At 52.3% G+C, this 20084-nt stretch overlaps 2 protein-coding genes across 3 annotated transcripts in view; both read right to left on the reverse strand.

Moving 5' to 3' along the window:
• Window positions 1–586, reverse strand: part of FBXL20 (F-box and leucine rich repeat protein 20) — a 39468-nt gene extending 38882 nt beyond the window's left edge. Inside the window, exon 1 of one of the 2 annotated variants that reach the window (XM_066336698.1) lies at window positions 423–586. In XM_066336698.1, coding sequence (XP_066192795.1) covers window positions 423–464 — 42 coding nt within the window. In that variant the 5' untranslated portion in view covers window positions 465–586. The remainder of the gene's footprint in view (window positions 1–422) is intronic. The other variant, XM_066336699.1, reaches the window with a different exon arrangement.
• A 1452-nt stretch (window positions 587–2038) lies between these two features.
• On the reverse strand, window positions 2039–20047 carry MED1 (mediator complex subunit 1). The gene is made up of 17 exons (XM_066336697.1): window positions 19882–20047; window positions 17849–17955; window positions 17068–17146; window positions 16257–16311; window positions 14865–14997; window positions 14101–14129; window positions 13669–13740; window positions 13419–13493; window positions 12985–13058; window positions 12686–12775; window positions 11603–11714; window positions 10646–10770; window positions 10341–10459; window positions 9406–9607; window positions 9100–9195; window positions 8902–9007; window positions 2039–7908 (listed from the first exon to the last, which is right to left on the reverse strand). The coding sequence occupies exons 1-17, from the start codon at window positions 19907–19909 to the stop codon at window positions 4662–4664; spliced, it is 4749 nt and encodes a 1582-aa protein (XP_066192794.1). The 5' UTR covers window positions 19910–20047; the 3' UTR covers window positions 2039–4661.
• Window positions 20048–20084: the final 37 nt, after the last annotated feature.

Consider the following 20084-nt stretch of genomic DNA (forward strand, 5'->3'; position numbering starts at 1 on the left):
ACCCCCCCCCAAACCCGGGGGTCACAGCCCTGAGGCTCTCCGCATCCCCACAGTGACCCCCACCTTCCAGCCCCACTCACAGACCCCCCACGGGGGTTCACATCCACCGACAGAACATCCCCCCCGGAAATGGGGGTGTGGAAAGGAGAAGTTTCACACCAACCTCCCCCTCAAACCCGGGGGTCACAGCCCTGAGCCCCCCGGGCCACGCACAGCCAGCCACCATCTGGACCCCTCACCCCATTCAAACACACCCCGCCGTGCCCCCCTCGGCTCTGCCCCAGGGCTGCGCTGTCCGGCATCTCCGAGCCCTCACGGGGGGGTCACACACACAAACACACCGCGGCCCGATCCCCTCAGCGCGCCTCACTCCGCCGGGCAAGGCCGGGCCTTCCCCCCGCGGGGCTCGGCCGGGGCCTCACCTCAAAGCGGCTCTTAGTGACCCCGTTCATCTCCCTGCGCATGGCGGGGCCGGCCCGGGGGCGGCGGGGGGCGCGGGGCCCGGGGGCTGCGGGGCTGCCGGAGCGCGGCCTCCGCCCGGCGCCGCCGCCGCGTCGGCTCCGGCCTCAACTTCGACCCAAAACAAAAACACTCGGCACCTGCCAGCAACGAGCGCGCTCATTGGACGGCGCGGCCGCCGCGCGCCGCGGGGAGGGGACGGGGGGGGGCGCTCCGGGGGGGGGAGGACGGGAGAGGGACCGGGGAGAGGGAGGGGAATGGGAATGGGAATGGGGAATGGGGAATGGGGAATGGGAATGGGGATGGGGATGGGGAATGGGGAATGAGGATGGGGAATGGGAATGGGGAATGGGGAATGGGGATGGGAACGGGGAATGGGAATGGGAATGGGGATGGGGAATGGGAATGGGGATGGGGATGGGAATGGGGATGGGAATGGGGAATGGGGAATGGGGATGGGAATGGGAATGGGGAATGGGGAATGGGAACGGGGAATGGGAATGGGAATGGGAATGGGGAATGGGGATGGGAATGGGGAATGGGGAATGGGAATGGGATGGGGATGGGAATGGGGAATGGGGATGGGGAATGGGAATGGGGAATGGGAATGGGGAATGGGGACGGGAATGGGAATGGGAATGGGGATGGGAATGGGGAATGGGGAATGGGGATGGGGAATGGGAATGGGAATGGGGATGGGGAATGGGGAATGGGGATGGGGAACGGGAATGGGGATGGGGAATGGGGAATGGGGATGGGGAATGGGAATGGGGAATGGGAATGGGGAATGGGGACGGGAATGGGAATGGGAATGGGGATGGGAATGGAATGGGGATGGGAATGGGGAATGGGGAATGGGGAATGGGGAATGGGGATGGGGAATGGGGATGGGGAATGGGAATGGGAATGGGGAATGGGAGAGGGTGAGGAATGAAGGGGTTCGGGGGGTAAAGGGACAGGGGTGGGGAAGCGGGAGCGCCCCGGGGGGTGGGAGAAAAGCGGCGTGAGGAGAGGAGGAGGATGGGAGCGGGGAGAGAGGGGTGAGGAGGATGGAGCGAGGGGAGAGGGTCCGGGAGCGGGACTGCCCGGGGAGACCGCGGGGAGAAGGACACGGGCTGCCTTAAGGATGCAGGACCGGGGTTATCCCGGGGAGGGCGAAGGGCTGGCGGAGGGAAGGGGACCGGGGGACACGCGGGCAGGGGAGAGGGGGACACACGACCGAGGCTTTCCCCCCACCCCACCTACCCCGCAGGCCGCCGCCCCCATCGCGCCGCCGCGGGGGTCCTCCCGCCCCCTCCCCCGGTGCGGAGCGAGAGGCGCTGCCCCCCTTCCCCCGGGGCCGCGGGACCCCCCCGGGCCGCAGGATCCTCCCCCCGGTGTCCGGGGGGCTGCGGGGATCGGGGGTCCCGGGAACGGGGGGGGGCGTCCCCCGCCCCTCCGCTCCCTTCCGGGAGCAGCGAGTTCAACCAATCGGCGCCCGGCGCCGCGGTGACGTCACGGTGACGTCATTCTCGCGGGAAAATCGAGCGTGGCGGGGACGCCCTTGAGGGCTTCCCCCACAGCACGGAGCCCAGACCGCTTTGTACCAAAGGGGTTTATTTGCATGTAAATAAACATGTTCTCTGCGATATTTCCAAAAAAAGTCGAAATTCCACTTTCCGCCCAAAAAAAAAAAAAAAAAACTGCCGCGGGAGCCGGGATATTTACAATTCCAGCGATTTTTTTTTTTTCTCCCAGCCAGTGATTTATGTACATCATGATAATCGAAGAAAAGAACCAGTTTCTTTTAATCTCCGCGTTCGCTTCGCCGCCAGAGATTAAAAGGTTTGGCTTATATTTAATTTTCACTTTATTTTTTATCTTTCTGAATACTGAAAGATGTAAAATAATCGAGAATAAGCAAAAATACTCCAAAAATAAACCATTTCTCAGAGCCCGAGCACTGACACCCCAAAGCCTCTGCGTGGTCACACACCTCAGCTCTCCCAGGACTGACGTCGTTGGAAGGGGACAGGGCACCAAAATGGGGTGAAAAGCTTTAAATCTGGGACTCGTGCCTCCTGCAGTGGCTGGAGGAGACGTTGTTCCCTCTGTTCCCACCTTCCACAGGGGGAATTTTGGATACTGAGCTTTGGTCTGGGTGAGGGGAGAGGAAACGAGTGCAGCTTGCTCCTTTAAAACAGGTTTTTGTGTCAATTTTGCTGCTGAACGGGGACTCCCTTCTGACTTTGAGCATGCTGCACAGCAGGAAAACACGGCTCTGGCTAAGGATAAGTCCAGGGAACCATCCTGGGGGATTCCCAACCTGGATTCCACTTGAAAGTGCTTCTTTTGGAAGGCTGGTTGCGCCCTCGCACAACTCGGAACGGATCGAAGGGCTTTTGTTAAAAAAAAAAATCCCGGATTAAATAAAAACAGCAAAAAAAGGGGGCAGGCAGCCCTCCCGAGGCTGAGCTGGCACCGTTCCCAAGGGAGCCACTGGAGCAGGGTGTCCAGCTGAAATCCTCTGGGATTGTACTCCTGACATCCTCTGTGCAGCACCCCACAGCCACACGATTCCCACAGCGCGTCAGGGATCGGCCTTTGCTCCCTCCAGGTTTGGATTTAGTCCCCGTTTTCCTATCACTTCCAGCCCTGGGGAGGGGGAGGTTGTGGCGTGCAGGACACCAGGAGCAAGGGATAAATACTGGAAAATATGAGAAGGGAAAGCTCTCCAGAGCTGGGGGAAGCTTGGGAGAAATTCGGGCTCCCACACTCTGCAGGAGCCATGGAATTACACTAGAGGCAGGAGGAAGGGGTTAAAAATTCCTACAATTAATGGGGTAGTCGCCAATCTACTAAAAACACTTTCCAAAAAGCTGGAAACCCACCAGCTCTCCTGGGGGGTCAGCCCAGGATGGGAAATTTCAGTGGTTTTAAAAGAAAACTCAAATCCTTGACATCTTTTCACGCTGCATCTCCGAAGGTGAAGCACAACCTCGTTCCCACAGGGAAATCCTGGCCTCCAGCACCAGCAGCAAAACCCAGGGGGGAGCAGGATCCTGCTCAGTACATAATTCCAAAGGAGATGTGTTTGCAGAACTCCTGATTTCCCACATTCCTCTTCAGTGAATCAGATGAAACTGCTTTTAAAAATAAAACACTCTCCTGAGTCTCTTTTCCTTTCAGGGACCACAAGATCAGCCCGGAGAGGATGCCTGAGTCATGCTCCTAATTCCAGCCGAAAGAGGAAAATCCATCTTTTAAGGAAATCAACACTTCTGCTGCAACTCTGATCCCAGCTGAGCCACTCTGGGACTTTTTTCCAAGCAGGACACAGTTCCCTCAGCCAGACAATCCATCCCAGGGCAGTGCCCTCGTGTGTGTCCACAATTCCCAGCTCAGCAGCACGAGGAGATTCCAGGGAAGCTCGTCGGTGCAGACAGGAGTCCCTTTTCCATTGAGATTTGCTGGAATGTCACCAAAGCTGCAGAGCTGCCCAAAGCCATGGGCTCTACCCAAATTCCTGCTGAGGGAAAACAAGGAGCACGAAGTGTTCCCACATGGAGGTGAATAAATAGCTAAAACAAGTGGGAAGGCAAAATCAAGGCAGCAGCAATCCCTCAGAGCCGTGGCCTGGGATAAAATCCTGATTTTCATGAAGAAACAGCGCTCAGCTCGTGCCAGAGGCCCTGTGCTGAGCTGGGCATTGAATGAAGGAATGCCGTGGGAATAAAATAAATTAAAAAACCTCGTGGTTTTCCTTCTTCCAAAGAATTAAAACCCATCCCTAAAACATTTCCTAAAATAATGACTTTAAAACTTCCTACATCCAAAAGGAGCTTATCCTGATTGGGAAGAGGGCAGAGGGACTGGGATCTCCCAGCCCAGCCTATGTCTGTTTGCTCCATTTGGGAGCTGCTCCCGTATTCCCACACTCGGCTTCATCCCCGTTAACTCCGACAGGGATGATAATACTCATAAATTCAGGAAGAATGGAAGTGCCCACAGGATGAAGGCCACAGGCAGGGACTTGGGTGCTGGCACTCACATCCTCCTGCACAGACCTTGGCGGTCTGAAAATCTTGGAAACACCTTGGAAATACTGATTTTTTTTTTTTTTCCCCCTCTCCAAACACACCCCGTGAAGATCCGCGTGGCAGGTTGGGGATGAATCCTTCCTTCCTTCCCTCCAGGACCTGCAGACAGCTCATGTGGGAGAATTAATTGCCAATCAGAGCAACATCCATGAGATCATCATCTTCCTCCCCGATGAGGAACTCGGGGCTGGCGCGGGACGGCCGCTCGGCCGAGAGGATGGCGTTGCTGGCCATGGACAGAGACTGATCAGCCGAGATGGGGGACTTGGACCAGCTCTCAGGCTTCATGCCGTGGGATTTCTTCTTGTCCCTGTCCTTATCCCGCTCCCTCTCTCTGTCCCTGTCTTTGTCTTTGACTTTTTTCTTCTCCTTTTTGTGCTTCTTGTGCTTCTCGGCGCTGTACTCGGGCAGGGGCCGGATGCCGTCGTCGGAGCTGGGGCTGTTCTGGTAGGATTTCTCGGCGATGGAGGAGCCCGACTCGCTCTCGCTGTCGATGTTCTGGGGGGTGTAGGCCGGGGATTTGCTGTGGCTGGGGGAGCAGCGCTCGTGTTTGGGCGTGGAGCCGCTGATCAGGGGGGATCCGTAGCTTTTGGAAGATGCCATCTGAGGCCTGAGGCCGTCGCCGCCCCCTTCCCCGGGTTTCTGCAGAGTTACTTTGGCTTTAATGCTGGGGGAACCACCGTCATGTTTGCTGATGATGATTTTGGCCACTCCAGTGCTTCCGACGTTTTTGGAATCCGAGTTCTTCTTGGAAGAGTCGACGGATCCTCCAGAGACAGAGACCTTCGATTTCTCCTTGTCGCTCTTCTCCCGCTTTCCCTGGAACTCCCCCGCAGACATGTTGTGCTTGGAGGACATCGTATGGCTTGAGGAATTGGAACTCGGCCCCATCTGTCCGTCCATGGGGTCGTCTCCGCCAGGCCCACTCGTGACCACCCCGTGCTTCAGCTTGTCGATGACCGCGGTCAGCGACGGCTTCTTGTTTCTGCTCGGGGACTTGCCTTTGGAGCTTCCATGCTGGTTCTGGGAGGAAGACATGGAAGACCCACTGGATGAAAAGGAAGATGAAGATGCCGTGGAGGAGTTGGACGAGGGAGGTGGTTTCTGTGACATAGACCCGGAGGATCCCATTCCTGAAGACGATTTCATGCTCGAGCCCGATCCAGTCCCAGACATGTGGGACCCACCAGAACCTGAACTGATGGGTGACTTCGCTTTAGACGACGGGGGAGTACCTGGGACAGGTTTCATGGGAGAGGCGAGTTTGTCAGAACCCCCCGAGGGTCTCGAGTGGGACGGGGAGATGTTTGGTTTGCTCATGGAAGGGTTCATGAGGGACGATGGCTTTCCTTGAGGTTTCATCTTGGTGCTGCCAGAGCCGGTGCTGAGGCCGTGCTTGGTGATGGGGGAGGATCCTGGCTTTCCCACCGACTGGGACGAGCCCTTGGACTGACCCGAACCGGAGCCGCCTTGGCTGGAGTACAGGCTGCTGCTCATCTTTGAGCCAGAAGACCCTTCTGATTTGTTTTTAATTTTGCCTGAGGTTGAAGAGGAGGAAGAAGAGGAGGAGGAGGAAGAATGGCTATGATGGCTTTTGCTGCTGGAGGAAGTGACAGAACCACTACTCGTGTACTGGCCGTGCGAAGATGGTTTGCCAACAGTCACTGTTCCTTTTGGGATCTGAATGGTTATTTTTGGAATAGGAGGAGTAGCTACCCCGGGAGGAGTCTGGGATCTGCCCGAACTCCCCGGAGATTTGGACCCACCTGTGCTTGCTGGTGGCGTGAAGGGCCTGTTGGACGAACTGTGGGATGGAGATTTCCCATCTGTCTCCTGCTTCTTCCGCTTCGGAAGTTTCTCTTTGCTTTTGCCATCGCTGGACGGCGTCCGGCTGCGCTTCCCTGGCTTCCCATCTATCCCAGCACCTGCCATGGCACTTCCAGACCCATTGCCTTCCTTTACCCGTTTCTGAGACTTCTCTTTCCCTAAATCCCCCGTGTTCAGCAAAGGGCTCTGACCTCCACTGTGGTGCTCCATGATGTCAGAGGACCCCAGCGCTTTGCTGGCAGCTGCAATAATACTAAAATCCACCGTATCGGACGGAGTGCTCCCCTTAAATTTATTTTCCCCCCCGTCAGCCCCCAAGACTTGCACCCCTAAATTAGTTAGAGCCTGGGGGGCATAGCCCTTGAAATCATCAGTGTCTCCGCTCTGACTGCTCTCATCAAAGTATTCCTCCCCAAAACCACTCTGGCTCTGACTGTTCAGCAAGTCAGGGTTGAAATCCACCCCGTCTGGAAAGAAATGGTTGGAGGAGTCGCTGTTGGGGCTGACAGCGGCGTCCGCGATCAGGTCCGCGGGGTCTGTGTAGGGGTTCTCGCTACTGTTGGTCTGAAAAACATCGGGGTCAAAGAGGGCACTTTGTGAATGTCCTGAACTAGAAGAGTCTCTGACTGGAGTCCCAATGGGAGGGCAGTCCTCAGTAGTGGTGGGCAGCTTGGAAGCCTCCTCGGCTATATCCGAGAGGATGTCGGTGACATCGGCCCCGATGCTGTCCGAGCTGGACAGGCGAACCATCCTCTGGATACTGGGCTGCGTGTGCGGGAGCGCCTGGGGGTAGGTGGCAGGAGGAGTGCTGCACTGGCTGGGTGCTGGAGTAATATGAGGGGTGTCCAGGGTGTCTGCAGTCATGTTGACATCAAAAATGGGGTTCTGGGAGTCAACATCCATGGAAAAGAGCTCCCTCTGGAAATCATCCTCAGTCTGGTGCTTGGGCTTGTCGGCTGGCATGCGGGATTTTTTTTTCTTTTGCTTATTCCCCCCAGGGCCCATTTCCATCCTGGGGGAGCCAGAGGAAGAGTTCTGCCTTTCCAGAGGGCTGCTCCCATACAGGGTGGAGAAATCCTGAGGAGGATTCTCCTTAAGAAGGTTCATGAGCATGGGGTGGTTCTTGGTGTTGCTGGCTGGTGAGGATACTGGTGGTGGTGTGTGGTGGGGAGGGGTTGGACTTGAGCCAATGGTAGACCCCACATTCCCTGTGATCTGCAACAAACTAGTGAGAATAGGGTTCTGAGACACTTTGCTGAAGTCCTCCCCATGGCCCACCGAGTCATGCCTCTCTTTCATGCTTATGCTCATGTTAAACAAAGTTGTGATGGGCCCCCCAGGAAAAGTGTTGGTTGGGGTGGTGGTCCCACTCATTGGGTTGCTGCCTGTGGTCATGCCATACCCTGGGCTGCTGGCTGGGGGCAGGTTTTTCTTCACCATGTCTTCAACTGTCTCTGCAATGAGGGACAGGGCTGGCGTGTCAGCTTGGATGGTTTCTGCTTTCCTACGGATGGCTCTCATGGTGACAGGGATGGACATGCACCTGCAAGACACAGCACAGGGTCAGGCTGGGGCTGGCTGCCCTCAGCAGAGCTCCCTGGGGAGGTTTTACACCTCCAGCAGGTATCAAACAACCACTCAGGGGCTTGCACAGGAGAGCAGCAGGTCCAGGTTTTATGTCCTGCTGTTCTGCTTGGATTCACACTTCTCCCACGACCCCTATCCTGCACTTCTAATCACAGAGGGAGAATTAATCAATTCTCTCTAATAACTGATAGCTGACAGAGCATTATCTGGTAGTTAAAAAGCACAGGATGCAATCATAGAGTTATGGAATGTTTTGGCTTGGAAGGGGCCTTAAAGCCCATCCAGTCCCACCCTCTGTCACGGGCATGGACACCTCCAAACCCCATCCAGCCTGGCCTTGAACACTTCCAGAGATCCAGAGAAAACCACAGCTTCTCTGGGCACCCAGAGCATCCAGGGCATCCCATCTAGAACTAGTGTTTCAGTTTAAACCCCTTCCCCCTTGTCCTGTCTTCATGAAGGAATCTGGGTTGCTACTCCAATTCTGGCAGAAAACACCTTTATCTAAGCTTGGCAAACATGATTTCCTACAGCCTTTTAAAAACCCCAGGATGGCTCTGGTTTGAAGAGCTTAAAGCCCATCCAGTTCCACCCCTCCACCATGGGCAGGGGCAGCTTTTTGAACTCAAAAATTGGTGATTACACCACATTCTCCTCAGGGAAAACAAGTCCATAATGTGCTGAAAGCAAAACCGGTGCTTCCCACTCAAAAGGTGACAGGAGTGGCCCGTGAATGTCCTGCCCTGTTCTGAATGTGACTGAGGTGAGGGGACCTGGGTAAAACCCCTGTGTAAACAACAAACTTAAAAATAAGTAGCTACAGTTCAATGTCTGGCATTGGATTTTCTGTCTGGCACGGCTCTGAGTTCTTCTCTCTTCCAAACAGCCACAGAACAGCTGCAGAGCTGCTGGATAAACACGAGATGGAGCAGAGCTCATCCCAGCTTACCTCTGAACAACCTTGGCAATGAAATCATCTGTACAGATGAGGGCATCTGACAGGCCTTTGTACAGCTTACAGTTCACATGGCTGGAGTCCTGCACGTCCATCACCACTGCAAGAGAGCAGGGAGAGATCAAAATCCTGCACACAGGCCGAGGAAACCCTGCCAGCCTTCCCAAAAACGCTGCCCCTGAGCCCACTTACCACACACCAGGGAGTCGTTCACGGGGTGCTGGAAGGAGACACTGAAACAGGAGTCAGACAGAGGACAAACTTCAAACTGCAGGATCCCAGGAGAATCTGAAAGGCACGGGAACAATGGAGATGTTCCAAGGGAACAGTGGAGATGAACCAGAGCCTCAAAACCCCCACACAGCAAAAAAAGGGAAATTTTTTTCCCCCCAACAGGGAAAAAAACCAAACGGAAGCAGCAGAGGCCTCACTCCTTATGAGGAAAACTCCTCAGTGCTCATCATTCCAACCTCACATCCCTCTGGAGGTGGCACTCACCTTCCTTCAGGACTGTCCTCTTGACACAGCTGCCGATGAGGGTGTTGTAGGCCACCTGGTGCCGGATCAGGCTGAGGATCAGGGGCACCCGGCCCGGGTGCTGGAAGGCGATTTTGCTGATCAGAGTTCCCTGGAGGCTTCGTCCGTCCGGGAGAGGAGCGTCTTTGTTCAGGAAGTAACAGTGCTGCTGTCCTGGAAGGGCCTGCCAAACAATCCCTGCTTAGCCCAGCTGGGCATCCAGCAGATGCCACCCAGATGCCACTGACACCACGTCACCTTTCTGCCTGGGAGGGACAAACGCTGAGGATGTTTTCCTTTCACTCTGAACAAGGAAAACGTGGTTTTAATTCCTCAGAAGTAGTACTGCCCAAGAGCATTCACTGCTCCCACTAAAGCAGTTTCACACTAAATGGCATCCCTTCTGGGGAGAGAATCCTCTGGAGTTAATACTCATCCAGGAATTTAAGGATTTCTCCCAAAATGCTGCAATTCATTCAGCCACACATCACTGGACAAAAGGAAGGGACAGATCCTGGGAAGGCTCAGCCCCTCTGCTCTCCTCCCTGCAGCTGCACTCCAACAGCAAAGCACCCTTCCACTGCTAATTTTCCTAAGTACCATGGTCATCACAGAATCATGGAATGGGTTGGGAGGACCTTAAATCCCATCCATTGCCATGGACTGGGACACTTCCCACAATCCCAGATTGCTCCAAGCCCTGTCCAACCTGGCACAGGACACTGCCAGGGATGGGGCAGCCACAGCTTCTCTGGGAACCTGTATCCTAATGCTCAAAATATGAGTTTTGTCTGTGAATAAACAGAACCCACTTTGTTTATCCCACTTGGAGGACACCTGAAAGAGTGTCCTGAAACCTGAAGCCCCCCAAAATGCAGCTGTGGGGTGTCCCAGGCTGGCTGGGAGCTCACACTTACGGCGTAGAAGCGCATGTTGTGGTTCAGGGGCAGGGGATCAGCCTCCTTGGACAACTCAAACTGCGTGATCAGCTCGTACAGGGGCACAAACGTGGGTGGTGTGTCAAACAGGGGGATACCTGAGGGGACAAGACAGTGGAATGATGGCACCTAGCAGCCAGGGAGAGATGGTGGGAAAGCCAGGTTTGACTGAAAACCCCCCAGCAACTCCCCAGGCACACGCTAAAAATCAGCAGCATTTACTGATAGAAACAAGAGAGCATTAATAAAACCCCAGAGATGTGTCTGACGGGTCTGCAACCCACCTGTGCAGCTCTGGAGTTTCTGGATGAAAGCTCGAGACACTGGAATGGGACGTGGGAATTTCAGGAAGAAACAGGCAGGTAAATCCACGCTGTTGGCACTGGTGATCGAGGAGAAAGATGGAGTCCTGGAAGATCAGAGGAGATAAAAGGTCCTGTGAGCTGCAGGGCTCCTGCTGTCATAACCTTTATGTTTGCTCAAATACACCTTGTTGCACCTTAAAAATGAAGGCATTCCTCAGAAGCACCTGAAACAGGCGTTTCTTGGCCTTAAAGCAGCACGTGTGGAATACACACAGTGCTGTGACAGTGAGGGCTAGCCTCGTGTCCTGCCCTTCCCTGTAACAGTCTGTCTGTCTGGAGCCACAGCCTTTCTAAACCCCAGTCAGCCTCTCCAGTGGAGAAACTGCTTGGGAAGTGTTCAGGCAGCAATCCAGCTCACACAACCACACACATCACCAGGCTGGCTCAGCAGAGAGGCAGAAGGCTCCCAGCCCCAGATCAATTCCCAGCAGGCGTTTGTTCCATGGGCTGAAGGTGAATCCAGAGCCAAAGAAGGTGAATGTGTGGGTTTTCTCAGTTATACAGGGTCTGAGATTTGTGGGGGGTACAAGGGGCAGGAGGCAATGACCATAGGGAAGAGAGAACAGGACACCAAACCCCATAACCAATGGGGAAACAGGGAAAGGGGATGCCATGGGGTGCGTGATGGGCTTGGGAAACCCAGGGAGAACACTGCACAATGTCTGCAATGGGGGGAGAAGACTTTTTTACACCTGAGGTATCCTTAATCCTCATTTCCCAGGGATGGGCAGTTGGGAAATTCCCCTAATGGCACAAAGGTCTCCACAACTCCTCCGTTTTTACTAAGCAGGCTTCCCCTATGGATTTCTGCAAACACTTAGCGAGGCAGAGAAGCACAAGCAAGACGATAAAAACAACAGTTACAATTAAACTTACCCTTTGCTGTCCACAGGGTGGGAGCCCATGATCAGGGGAGCAATTGGAAGTTTGTGCATGGCCATGGTTCCCTCGACTGTCACCGACACATTCATACCCAGAGAGCGAGGAACTGCGGGGGGAAGCAGGAGAAGAACCCAACAAAGACATGAGCTGATGGAAAAAAAACCCCAAAAAACCCACTAGTGGCAAGTTTTGTGGATTAAATATGGATTAAATATACTCTCCATCCCTGGAAGTGTTCAAGGCCAAGTTGGATGGGGATTAGAGCAACCTAGGATATGGAAGATGTCCCTGCCCACAGAAGTGGATGAGCCTTAGGGTTCTCTTCCAACACAAAACATTCTGTGATTCCATAAAATATCACTGTGGCTTCCCCCACAAGGCACAGAGTTCACTGTTCACCTTCAGGCCCAAATGGACAACAGCCAAACTGACTGTTCCACCCAAAGCTCCATTTCCCTCTTGCCAGGTGGACCAATTGTGTCATTCTCAAAATATTTTCCAAATGCATTTTGCGAGTTCAGAGTTTGCTCTTTGCAAAGCAAAACAAATAGTGATCTTGGATAATTTCCCCCTCTTTTTTTTTTTTTCCTGACAACTGGAGCTTGGTTTTGGCATTGTAACAAGAGCCAGATGTCCATGCATAAAAACAATCTTCCAGTATGATGGGAGAGGCATAGGGCTCTGAGGGACCTGGAATAGCAAAAGGTGTTTCTGCCCATGGCAGGGGATTGGAACTGGATGAGCTTTACGCTCCCTCCAAACCCAAATCATTCTGGGATTCCATGTTTTCATTCAGATAACAAAACAAATCCCATGTTAAAATGAGATTCACTGCAAGGAAAAAGGAAAATTCTGCCTGCCAAGTGTCACCCCCTGACCCCACAGGAGCCCAACTCCAGTACAGCCACAAGGTCCAGTGGTCAGTGGTCACCTGGGGCCAGTGTTTACACCTGTGCTCATTAAACCCTGGGATTGTCCTGCTGGACAGGGTGACAGCACAGGGGAGCTGGGCTGGAATTCTGCTTCCTTCCCTCCTTCAAGCAGCAGCAGCCCCCAGCAGCTCCACAGCTGACCTACCATTGTTCTCGTGCAACACCACGGGGGCTCCAGTGCCATCCTCAAATAAATCATAGGGGGAGACGTAATATTTGAGGTTCATCAGGAGACCTGGGGGAGAGAAAACTCCTGATGAGGCATCCTGAGAAGTCAGCCTGATCATCCCCACCCCACAAAGCCACACAAACGCCCAGAGACTTTGTCCTTTTTTAACTTTATTATTTTCTATCAGTTAATGTGAAGCTATCGGCCATACTGGGAGCCAGGAACAAATAAATTCCTGTTAATTCCATTTTTGTTTAAGAGTGAATCACAGGTACCTCCACTCCTGGGGGTGAGATAGCCAACACTGCCATGGAGGATCTTGTCCAGGGGGTTTGCATTGGTGGCCTGCCTGCAAGAGAGACAACCACAGTCTGAAACCAGCCATGTGCTGAGACTGATTTCAACTCAAAACTCACATTTCTGGGACCCAAAGAGAGATTGAGCCTAAACTTCACACTGTACAGGCAAAACTAAAGCTGCAGCATGGCTGCTTTAGCACTGAATCCACAGCAGTGAAACACAGCCAAAGCTTTCTCAATTTAAAACACATAATCATCAAATCCTTTTAAAATCCTTTAAAAATAAACACAAACTTCTTATTTTGCCTTTTAGACTCTCCTCCAACCAAATCCTGCAGTTAAAAAGGAATTTCTCAGAGATCTAAGCATTTATAGATATTTACAATGCCACACAGACACCACAAACTTACCAATACATCCCAGCCATCTTTTGGAGATCCAACTCCAAGGACTGCAGAGCCAAGTACATTTTAGTTTTAAGTTTGCTAAAGGAAAAAAAAAAAAACAATAAAACAATATAAGAAAACTTGAAAGGAATTGTGCAGTGCAAACCTAAAAGCTTGGAGAGGGCTTTTTTCTTTTTATTTTATATGTGTGGGTATAAATAAATGTATTCTAGACTAGTTATTACATGTGGATACAAATATATCCTGGACTTACTTGTCCCCTGGCAGCTTATACAGGTTCACAAGTCCCCTCAGATGCTTTGAAAACTCATCAAAATTTTTCTCTCTGAAAGAAAAAAACGGGAGGAAAAGTTACAAAATATTCAAGTTAGCAACAGACAGGTTTTATTTTAACAAGTGAATAAAGATGCTGAGCCACTTAAGAGAAAAGACTTTTGCTACGTGGAAAATGTGTTCTTTAAATGATTCAGGTTTAACGTGCTGTGGGCTTTGAAGATACCTCACACAGCAGCCAGAATCACAAGATCTGAGCCAAAGCCAGAAAATCCCCTGGAGAAGTGAAGACACTTTGTGGGGAAGGAGCAGCTGTGAAGAATTTTGTGTTTCCAGACATCAAACAGCATCGGATCATTACAGCAAAGAGAAAAACTGTGAGAAAACACAACAAGCCACCCCTGCCACTCACCTCAGATGTTGCACCAGCTCTGGACAGCTCTGAAAAGGAAAGAACACACAAAGATGTCAGTGTGGAATGCAGCCACTCCAGGCTTTGTGCAGCTCTGGGAAATATCAGGACAGGAAAATTCCCAAGCACCAGCTTTTCCTGGGAAGCCACACAATGCTCACAACCACACCTTGCTGTGGTTCTACTCCTGCTCCTCAAGCCCTGCTGGAACAAGCCCAGGTAATAAAATTTCCTCTTAAATCATTAATTTGAAATAAACTTCTCCAAGTGTGAAGCTTTAGGTTGAAAATCTATGAGCTTATGTAGGGACATTAAAGATGGGCAGTTTTGAGGAGAGGCCAATCAAACACCAAGCTCAAACTCTCCTCCACGTGCCGAAGGGCAGTAAAACCATTTTCTCCCAGCATTCCACATTTTAGAACTTCCCATTCCCAGATCTGAGCTTTGTAAAAGAATATTTTCCCTTTCCTTTCCTTGGAAACACAGAGGTAACTTCCATAAAATTCTCAGAAACATTGAGGCAACTCAAATAACTAATCTTCAAACTATTTTGCAAGTTGTGAATCCATAGTGTGCATTGATTAGAAAATCCCACAGGAGCAAACTACTCCATGGAGGATTTTACTTCCCATAGAACGAGCATCCAGGGTGTAACTCTGGGTCTAAAGGAATGTCAAATAAAACCCATTTCCTCTGCTCGAAAGAGAGGGAGATAAACAGAAATCCCAAAAGCAGGAGGGTTCCTCTTTCCCAGGAATACACACCACGGGGTTTTCTCCATGGTGGGCCACCTTGACATCACAGAGCAGCCCCGTAGGGTCCAGCTGCACTTCCACATAGAACATGTCCGAGGTGATGTAACACTCGGTGCCGTTGGCGCTCAGGTGGGATCCCAGGCTGCCGAGGAAACGGGACAAAACTCGCTGTGAGATGAACAGAAAACCCCACTAAAGCCCACACTCCATCACGCAAACCCCACAATCCATCACACAAACCCCATAATCCAAGCACTCAAACCCCATAATCCAAGCACACAACCCCTCCCAATCCAAGCACACAAAACCCCACAATTCAAGAACACAAACCCCCCATATCCAAGCACACAAAACCTCCAATCCAAGTTCACAAAACCCCACATTCCAAGCACACAAAACCCATATAAAACCCCACATTCCAAGCACACAAACCCCACATTCCAAGCATACAAACCCCCATAATCCAATCACATAAAACCCACAATCCAAGCACACAAAACCCCACAATCCGAGTTCACAAAACCCCATATTCCAAGCACTCAAACCCCATAATTCAAGCACACAAACCCCCACATTCCAAGCACACAACCCCTCCCAATCCAAGCACACAAAAACCCACAATCCAAGCACACAAAAACCCACAATCCAAGCACACAAAACCCCACAATTCAAGAACACAAACCCCCCATATCCAAGCACACAAAACTCCCCAATCCAAGCACACAAACCCCACAATCCAAGTTCACAAAACCCCACAATCCATCACACAAACCCCACAATCCAAGCATACAAACCCCCATAATCCAATCACACAAAACTCCACAATCCAAGCACACAAAACCCCACAATCCATCACACAAACCCCACAATCCAAGTTCACAAAGCCCCACAATCCAAGCACACAAAAGCCCACAATCCAAGAACACAAAACCCACACAAAACCCCACAATCCATCACACAAACCCCACAATCCAATCACACAACACCCACAATCCAAGCACACAACACCCCACAATCCAAGCACACAAACCCCACATTCCAAGCACACAACCCCTCCCAATGCAGCACACAAAACCCACAATCCAAGCACATAAAACCCCTGAATCCAAGCACACAAAACCCCACAATCCATCACACAAAAGCCCCACATTCCCAGCACACAAACCCCCCAATCCAAGCACACAAAACTCCCAATCCAAGCACACAAAACTCCCCAATCCAAGCACACAAAGCCCCACAATCTGAGTTCACAAAACCCCACATTCCAAGCACACAAAATTCCCAGTCCAAGCACACAAAACCCCACATTCCATGCACACAAACCCCCCTAATCCAAGCCCCAGAAGGTTCTGGTGTGGGCAGGGAAGCAGGAGAAGTCTTTGCCATGACTCGGAGACCCACCCGCTCTGCCTGGCGATGGACTCCAGGCGATCAGTCATGGCAGGCAGAGACGACACTGGACGGAGGGAACAGAAACCAAAGTTTAGGGAAACGATCTGACATTCCCTCAGCAATGAGACACCAGCAATAAACCAGATCTCAGCTGGTTGTTCCCTCCCGTGTCTGCTCACACTGTCCCTTGTGCCCAAACAGACACGAGGGTCTGCACAGAGAAACTCAAACATTCCCACACTGCACGGAGAGAATGGAGCTTCTTCTGTAAGTGAAATCCATGTGTGGGCACTCACAGAGTCATGGAATAACACAGAAAATAATTTGGATTTGCCTGCTATTGAGCAGGTGGAAGGAATTGTAACTAATGTCATCCCTCTAAGAGTTAATTTTTTATGCTTGGATGCTGGAAGTTTTAAACATCCAATTTATGTTGAAGCTCATACATAAAATTACAACACAAATTTCTTTCAAATTTCCCGTTTGGATGGGGAAGGACCTTAAAGCCCATACAGTCCCACCCCTGCCATGGGCAGGGACACCTTCCACTACTCCCAGGTTGTTCCAAACCCTGTCCAACCTGGCCTTGGACACTCCCAGGGATGGGGCAGTCACAGCTGCTCTGGATAGAAAGAGGATTTTCTCAATAAAAGCAGCACAGCCAGTCCTGACTGCCCTGCCTGGCACTGAGCTCAGTGTGCTGATGAGCCCCTGAGCACCAGGAACGCTGTGAAACGCACCAGCAACACCCTGTGTGGTTTTTATGGAGAATCTCCATAGGATTTTCCACCTGTGGAGGGCACACAGAGAACACACCAACCTTTCAGGGCTTTCTGCAGAGTCTCCAAGCAGCTCACCAGGTGCTGGTGTCCCCCTGAGTTCAGCACCACTCGCTTTTCCTTGGGCAGACAAAAGAAAAAAGGTGATTTTTCCTTTCCCTCAGTACGAGGGAATTATGGCAACTTTCCTGCAGCCAAGTGAGGTTTATTTAGATAATTAAAAGCAGATTAGATTTCACCCCCAAATTTTATCATCTTGATTCCTGTAGGTGAACAGTATCTATTTGCAAGCAGACTACAAAGGCAGGCCTGGAATTGACTTCTTTTCTTTTAAACAACTTGCTCAGCTGGAAGAAGAGAACGTAGCAACTTTTTATAGGTCTAAGCTGAGAGTTTTAGAAGAGATGACAGAAAAATAAAGAGCCAGGAAAACTTTTAACACCTGAGTCCAGGCAGGAGGCTTTGCTGTAACTCTCTCTGCCTCCTGCTCCTGCTTTCCTCACCCTGACCAATATTTCATTTTTGACTAAGCCAACACTGAGTGTGGTGTGTCACTGAATAAACTGCTCCAAAAAAAAAACCAAAAAAAAACAAACAAAAAAAAAATAAAAATGGAAGGGTGAGTAGCAGAAAATACAAGTTTGACCCTTTCCCTGGCACTCAGCTGGCAAATAATCTGTAATTAGGGAAAGAGAAAGGCGAGAGGGAGAGAGCGAAGTCCTGGACACAACAAAATCACCCTGAAGAGATCCAAGAACCCAACAGAAAATCATGACCAGAGAAGCCCCAGGCAGCTGCTGCCCAGAGCCCAGCAATGCTCACCATGACCTGACGGACCAACTTCATGGTCTCTGTCCAGGGCCTGTTCTGGCTGTACTTGGCGTGGAGCCTCTCCAGGAGGGAGCTCATCTTGTTCAGCTTCTCCGCCTCTGGGGGACAGGAATGGAACAGGAAATGAGCCAACACTGGAAGTTTTACAAATCAGTTTAGGCATAAAACACTTTCCACCTCCAAGCTGGAGATGACTTCAAAGAATTTACTCGCTGCTGGTTTAATCCCAGACACTGAGGTGAGGTAAATGTTATGGAATATCCCAGGCTGTTAAAACTAAAGGAGCATGAAAATCCTATGGAATGCCTGTCTGGAAAATGCCCAGCTCCTGCTCTGCACAATCCCTGGGTGGCCCCAGCAGGTTCAGTTCTGCCAGGACAGGATCCCCAGGGTCTAAGGATAATGTTTCCCTGGGGCAGGAAACTGAGGGTGTGGGAAACATGGGGTTAAAGCAGTGAGGTGGGGGTTTGTGTCCTGGATTCCCTCTCTGTTCTCTCTCCCAACCTCTTGAAAGGTCTTCACACCTTCCATCATCGAAAACCTCAACCAAGGCACTCCAATTGCCAGCTGTCACAAATTCTGTGCTCAGACACACCCCTGCCTCCCAGCAGGACTCGGGGGAGTGGCTGGAGCTGTGCCAGGAAGGTTTAGGTTGGATTTTGGGAAAGGTTCTTCCCCCAGAGAGTGGCTGGGCACAGCCCCAAGGCTGCCAGAGCTCCAGGAGGGTTTGGACAGCCAGGGACAGGGTGGGAGTGTTGGGGTGTCTGTGCAGGGCCGGGGGTTGGTGATCCCTTCCAGCTGAGGACATTCCTTGGCCCCACAGTCAGCTCCAAGCTGAGGGCTGGTGTCCCCTGGGTGCTGCCCCAGAGCCAGGACAAGCTCCATGTGCTGGGAGAGGGTGAGCAGTGGAGTGACTGGAAGGTGACAAAGGGAATGTGGCTTTTAGGAACACTCAAATCCTGTATTTTATTGCCAAGAGTCAGAGCTTTCCACACTTCCATGTCAAAAAAATCCCAGTGGATATCATTCCAGACTAAACCCTGTCGCTGCCACTGGAGGGACCGAGGCAAACGTGACATTTTAGTGTCACCTCACAGGATCCTGTGACTTCCACCTGCCAAACTTCCACAGTTTGGGTTCCTTATTGATGCTCTCCCAGCCCACAGGCCTCACAGTGACTCCTCCAAATCCAAGTGTAAGGAACAAATGAATGTGTGCTGGATGTTTTGGAGTCTCCTGCTCTGGAGACATTCCAAACCCACCCCTATCCGCTGCTCCAGGTGACCCTGCCTTGGCAAAGGGGTTGGACTGGATGATCTCCAGAGGTCCCTTCCAATCTCAGCTAATCTGAGGTTTTATTTCCAGGCACTTTATACCTCCCAGCTGCACCAACACAGGATGCTGGAGATGGGAAGGGATCCCTGAAGCTCACCTGACCCAAGACCCCTCCTCAACCAGCAGTGAGCTGTCCAGAATCCTAGGAGAGGGTTGGAAGGGATCTCTGCACATCACCCAGCCAGAGCCCCCTGACAAGGCAGGGTCACCTGGAATGTACCCAGCTGGGTGTAGAATATCTCCGGAGAAGGACACTCCCCACCCTCCCTGGGCAGCTGTTCCATTGCTCTGGCACTCTTCTGGAAAGCTCTTCCTCATGTCGAGGTGGAACTTGTTGTGTTTCGGTTTCTGGCCACTACTCCCCTGTCCTGTCGCTGAGCAGCACCGAACAGAGTCCGGCACCGTCCTCTGACAGCCCCTGGAGATTCCTGTCCGGATTGATGGGATCCCCTCTCAACCCTCTCTTCTCCAACCAGGCCCGGCTCCGCGGTCCCTCCTCATCACAGAGATGGCCCAGATCTCAAATCACCTTTATGACCCTCTCCCGTTTCACCTTTCGGGGCGACACCTCAGCCCCAGCCCGGGGCTGCCCAGACCCGCAGCCTCGGATCCACAGGGATCCCCTCGGATCGCCCCTCGCTCCCTTACGGGGCCGGCGGGAACCCCCGCGTCCCTCGCGCCGCACTCACCCTCGGCGCTGCCCGGCGCTGCCTTCATATTGCAGGTCCGGGGGCGGGATCGAGAGCGGGAGAGAGGGACCGGAGAGGGATTGGGAACGGGCGGGGAGCGGGGGCGGCGGCCGGGCCGCCCTCGCCCTCACACGGCGTCGGCCGCCGCCATCGCTGCGCCCGCGGCTGCGCTCCCGCGCTCTCGCGAGACTCCGCCGCGCCCG

The sequence above is a fragment of the Sylvia atricapilla genome, chromosome 27, assembly GCF_009819655.1.
Source record: "Sylvia atricapilla isolate bSylAtr1 chromosome 27, bSylAtr1.pri, whole genome shotgun sequence".
In the NCBI taxonomy this organism is placed as follows: Eukaryota; Metazoa; Chordata; class Aves; order Passeriformes; family Sylviidae; genus Sylvia; species Sylvia atricapilla.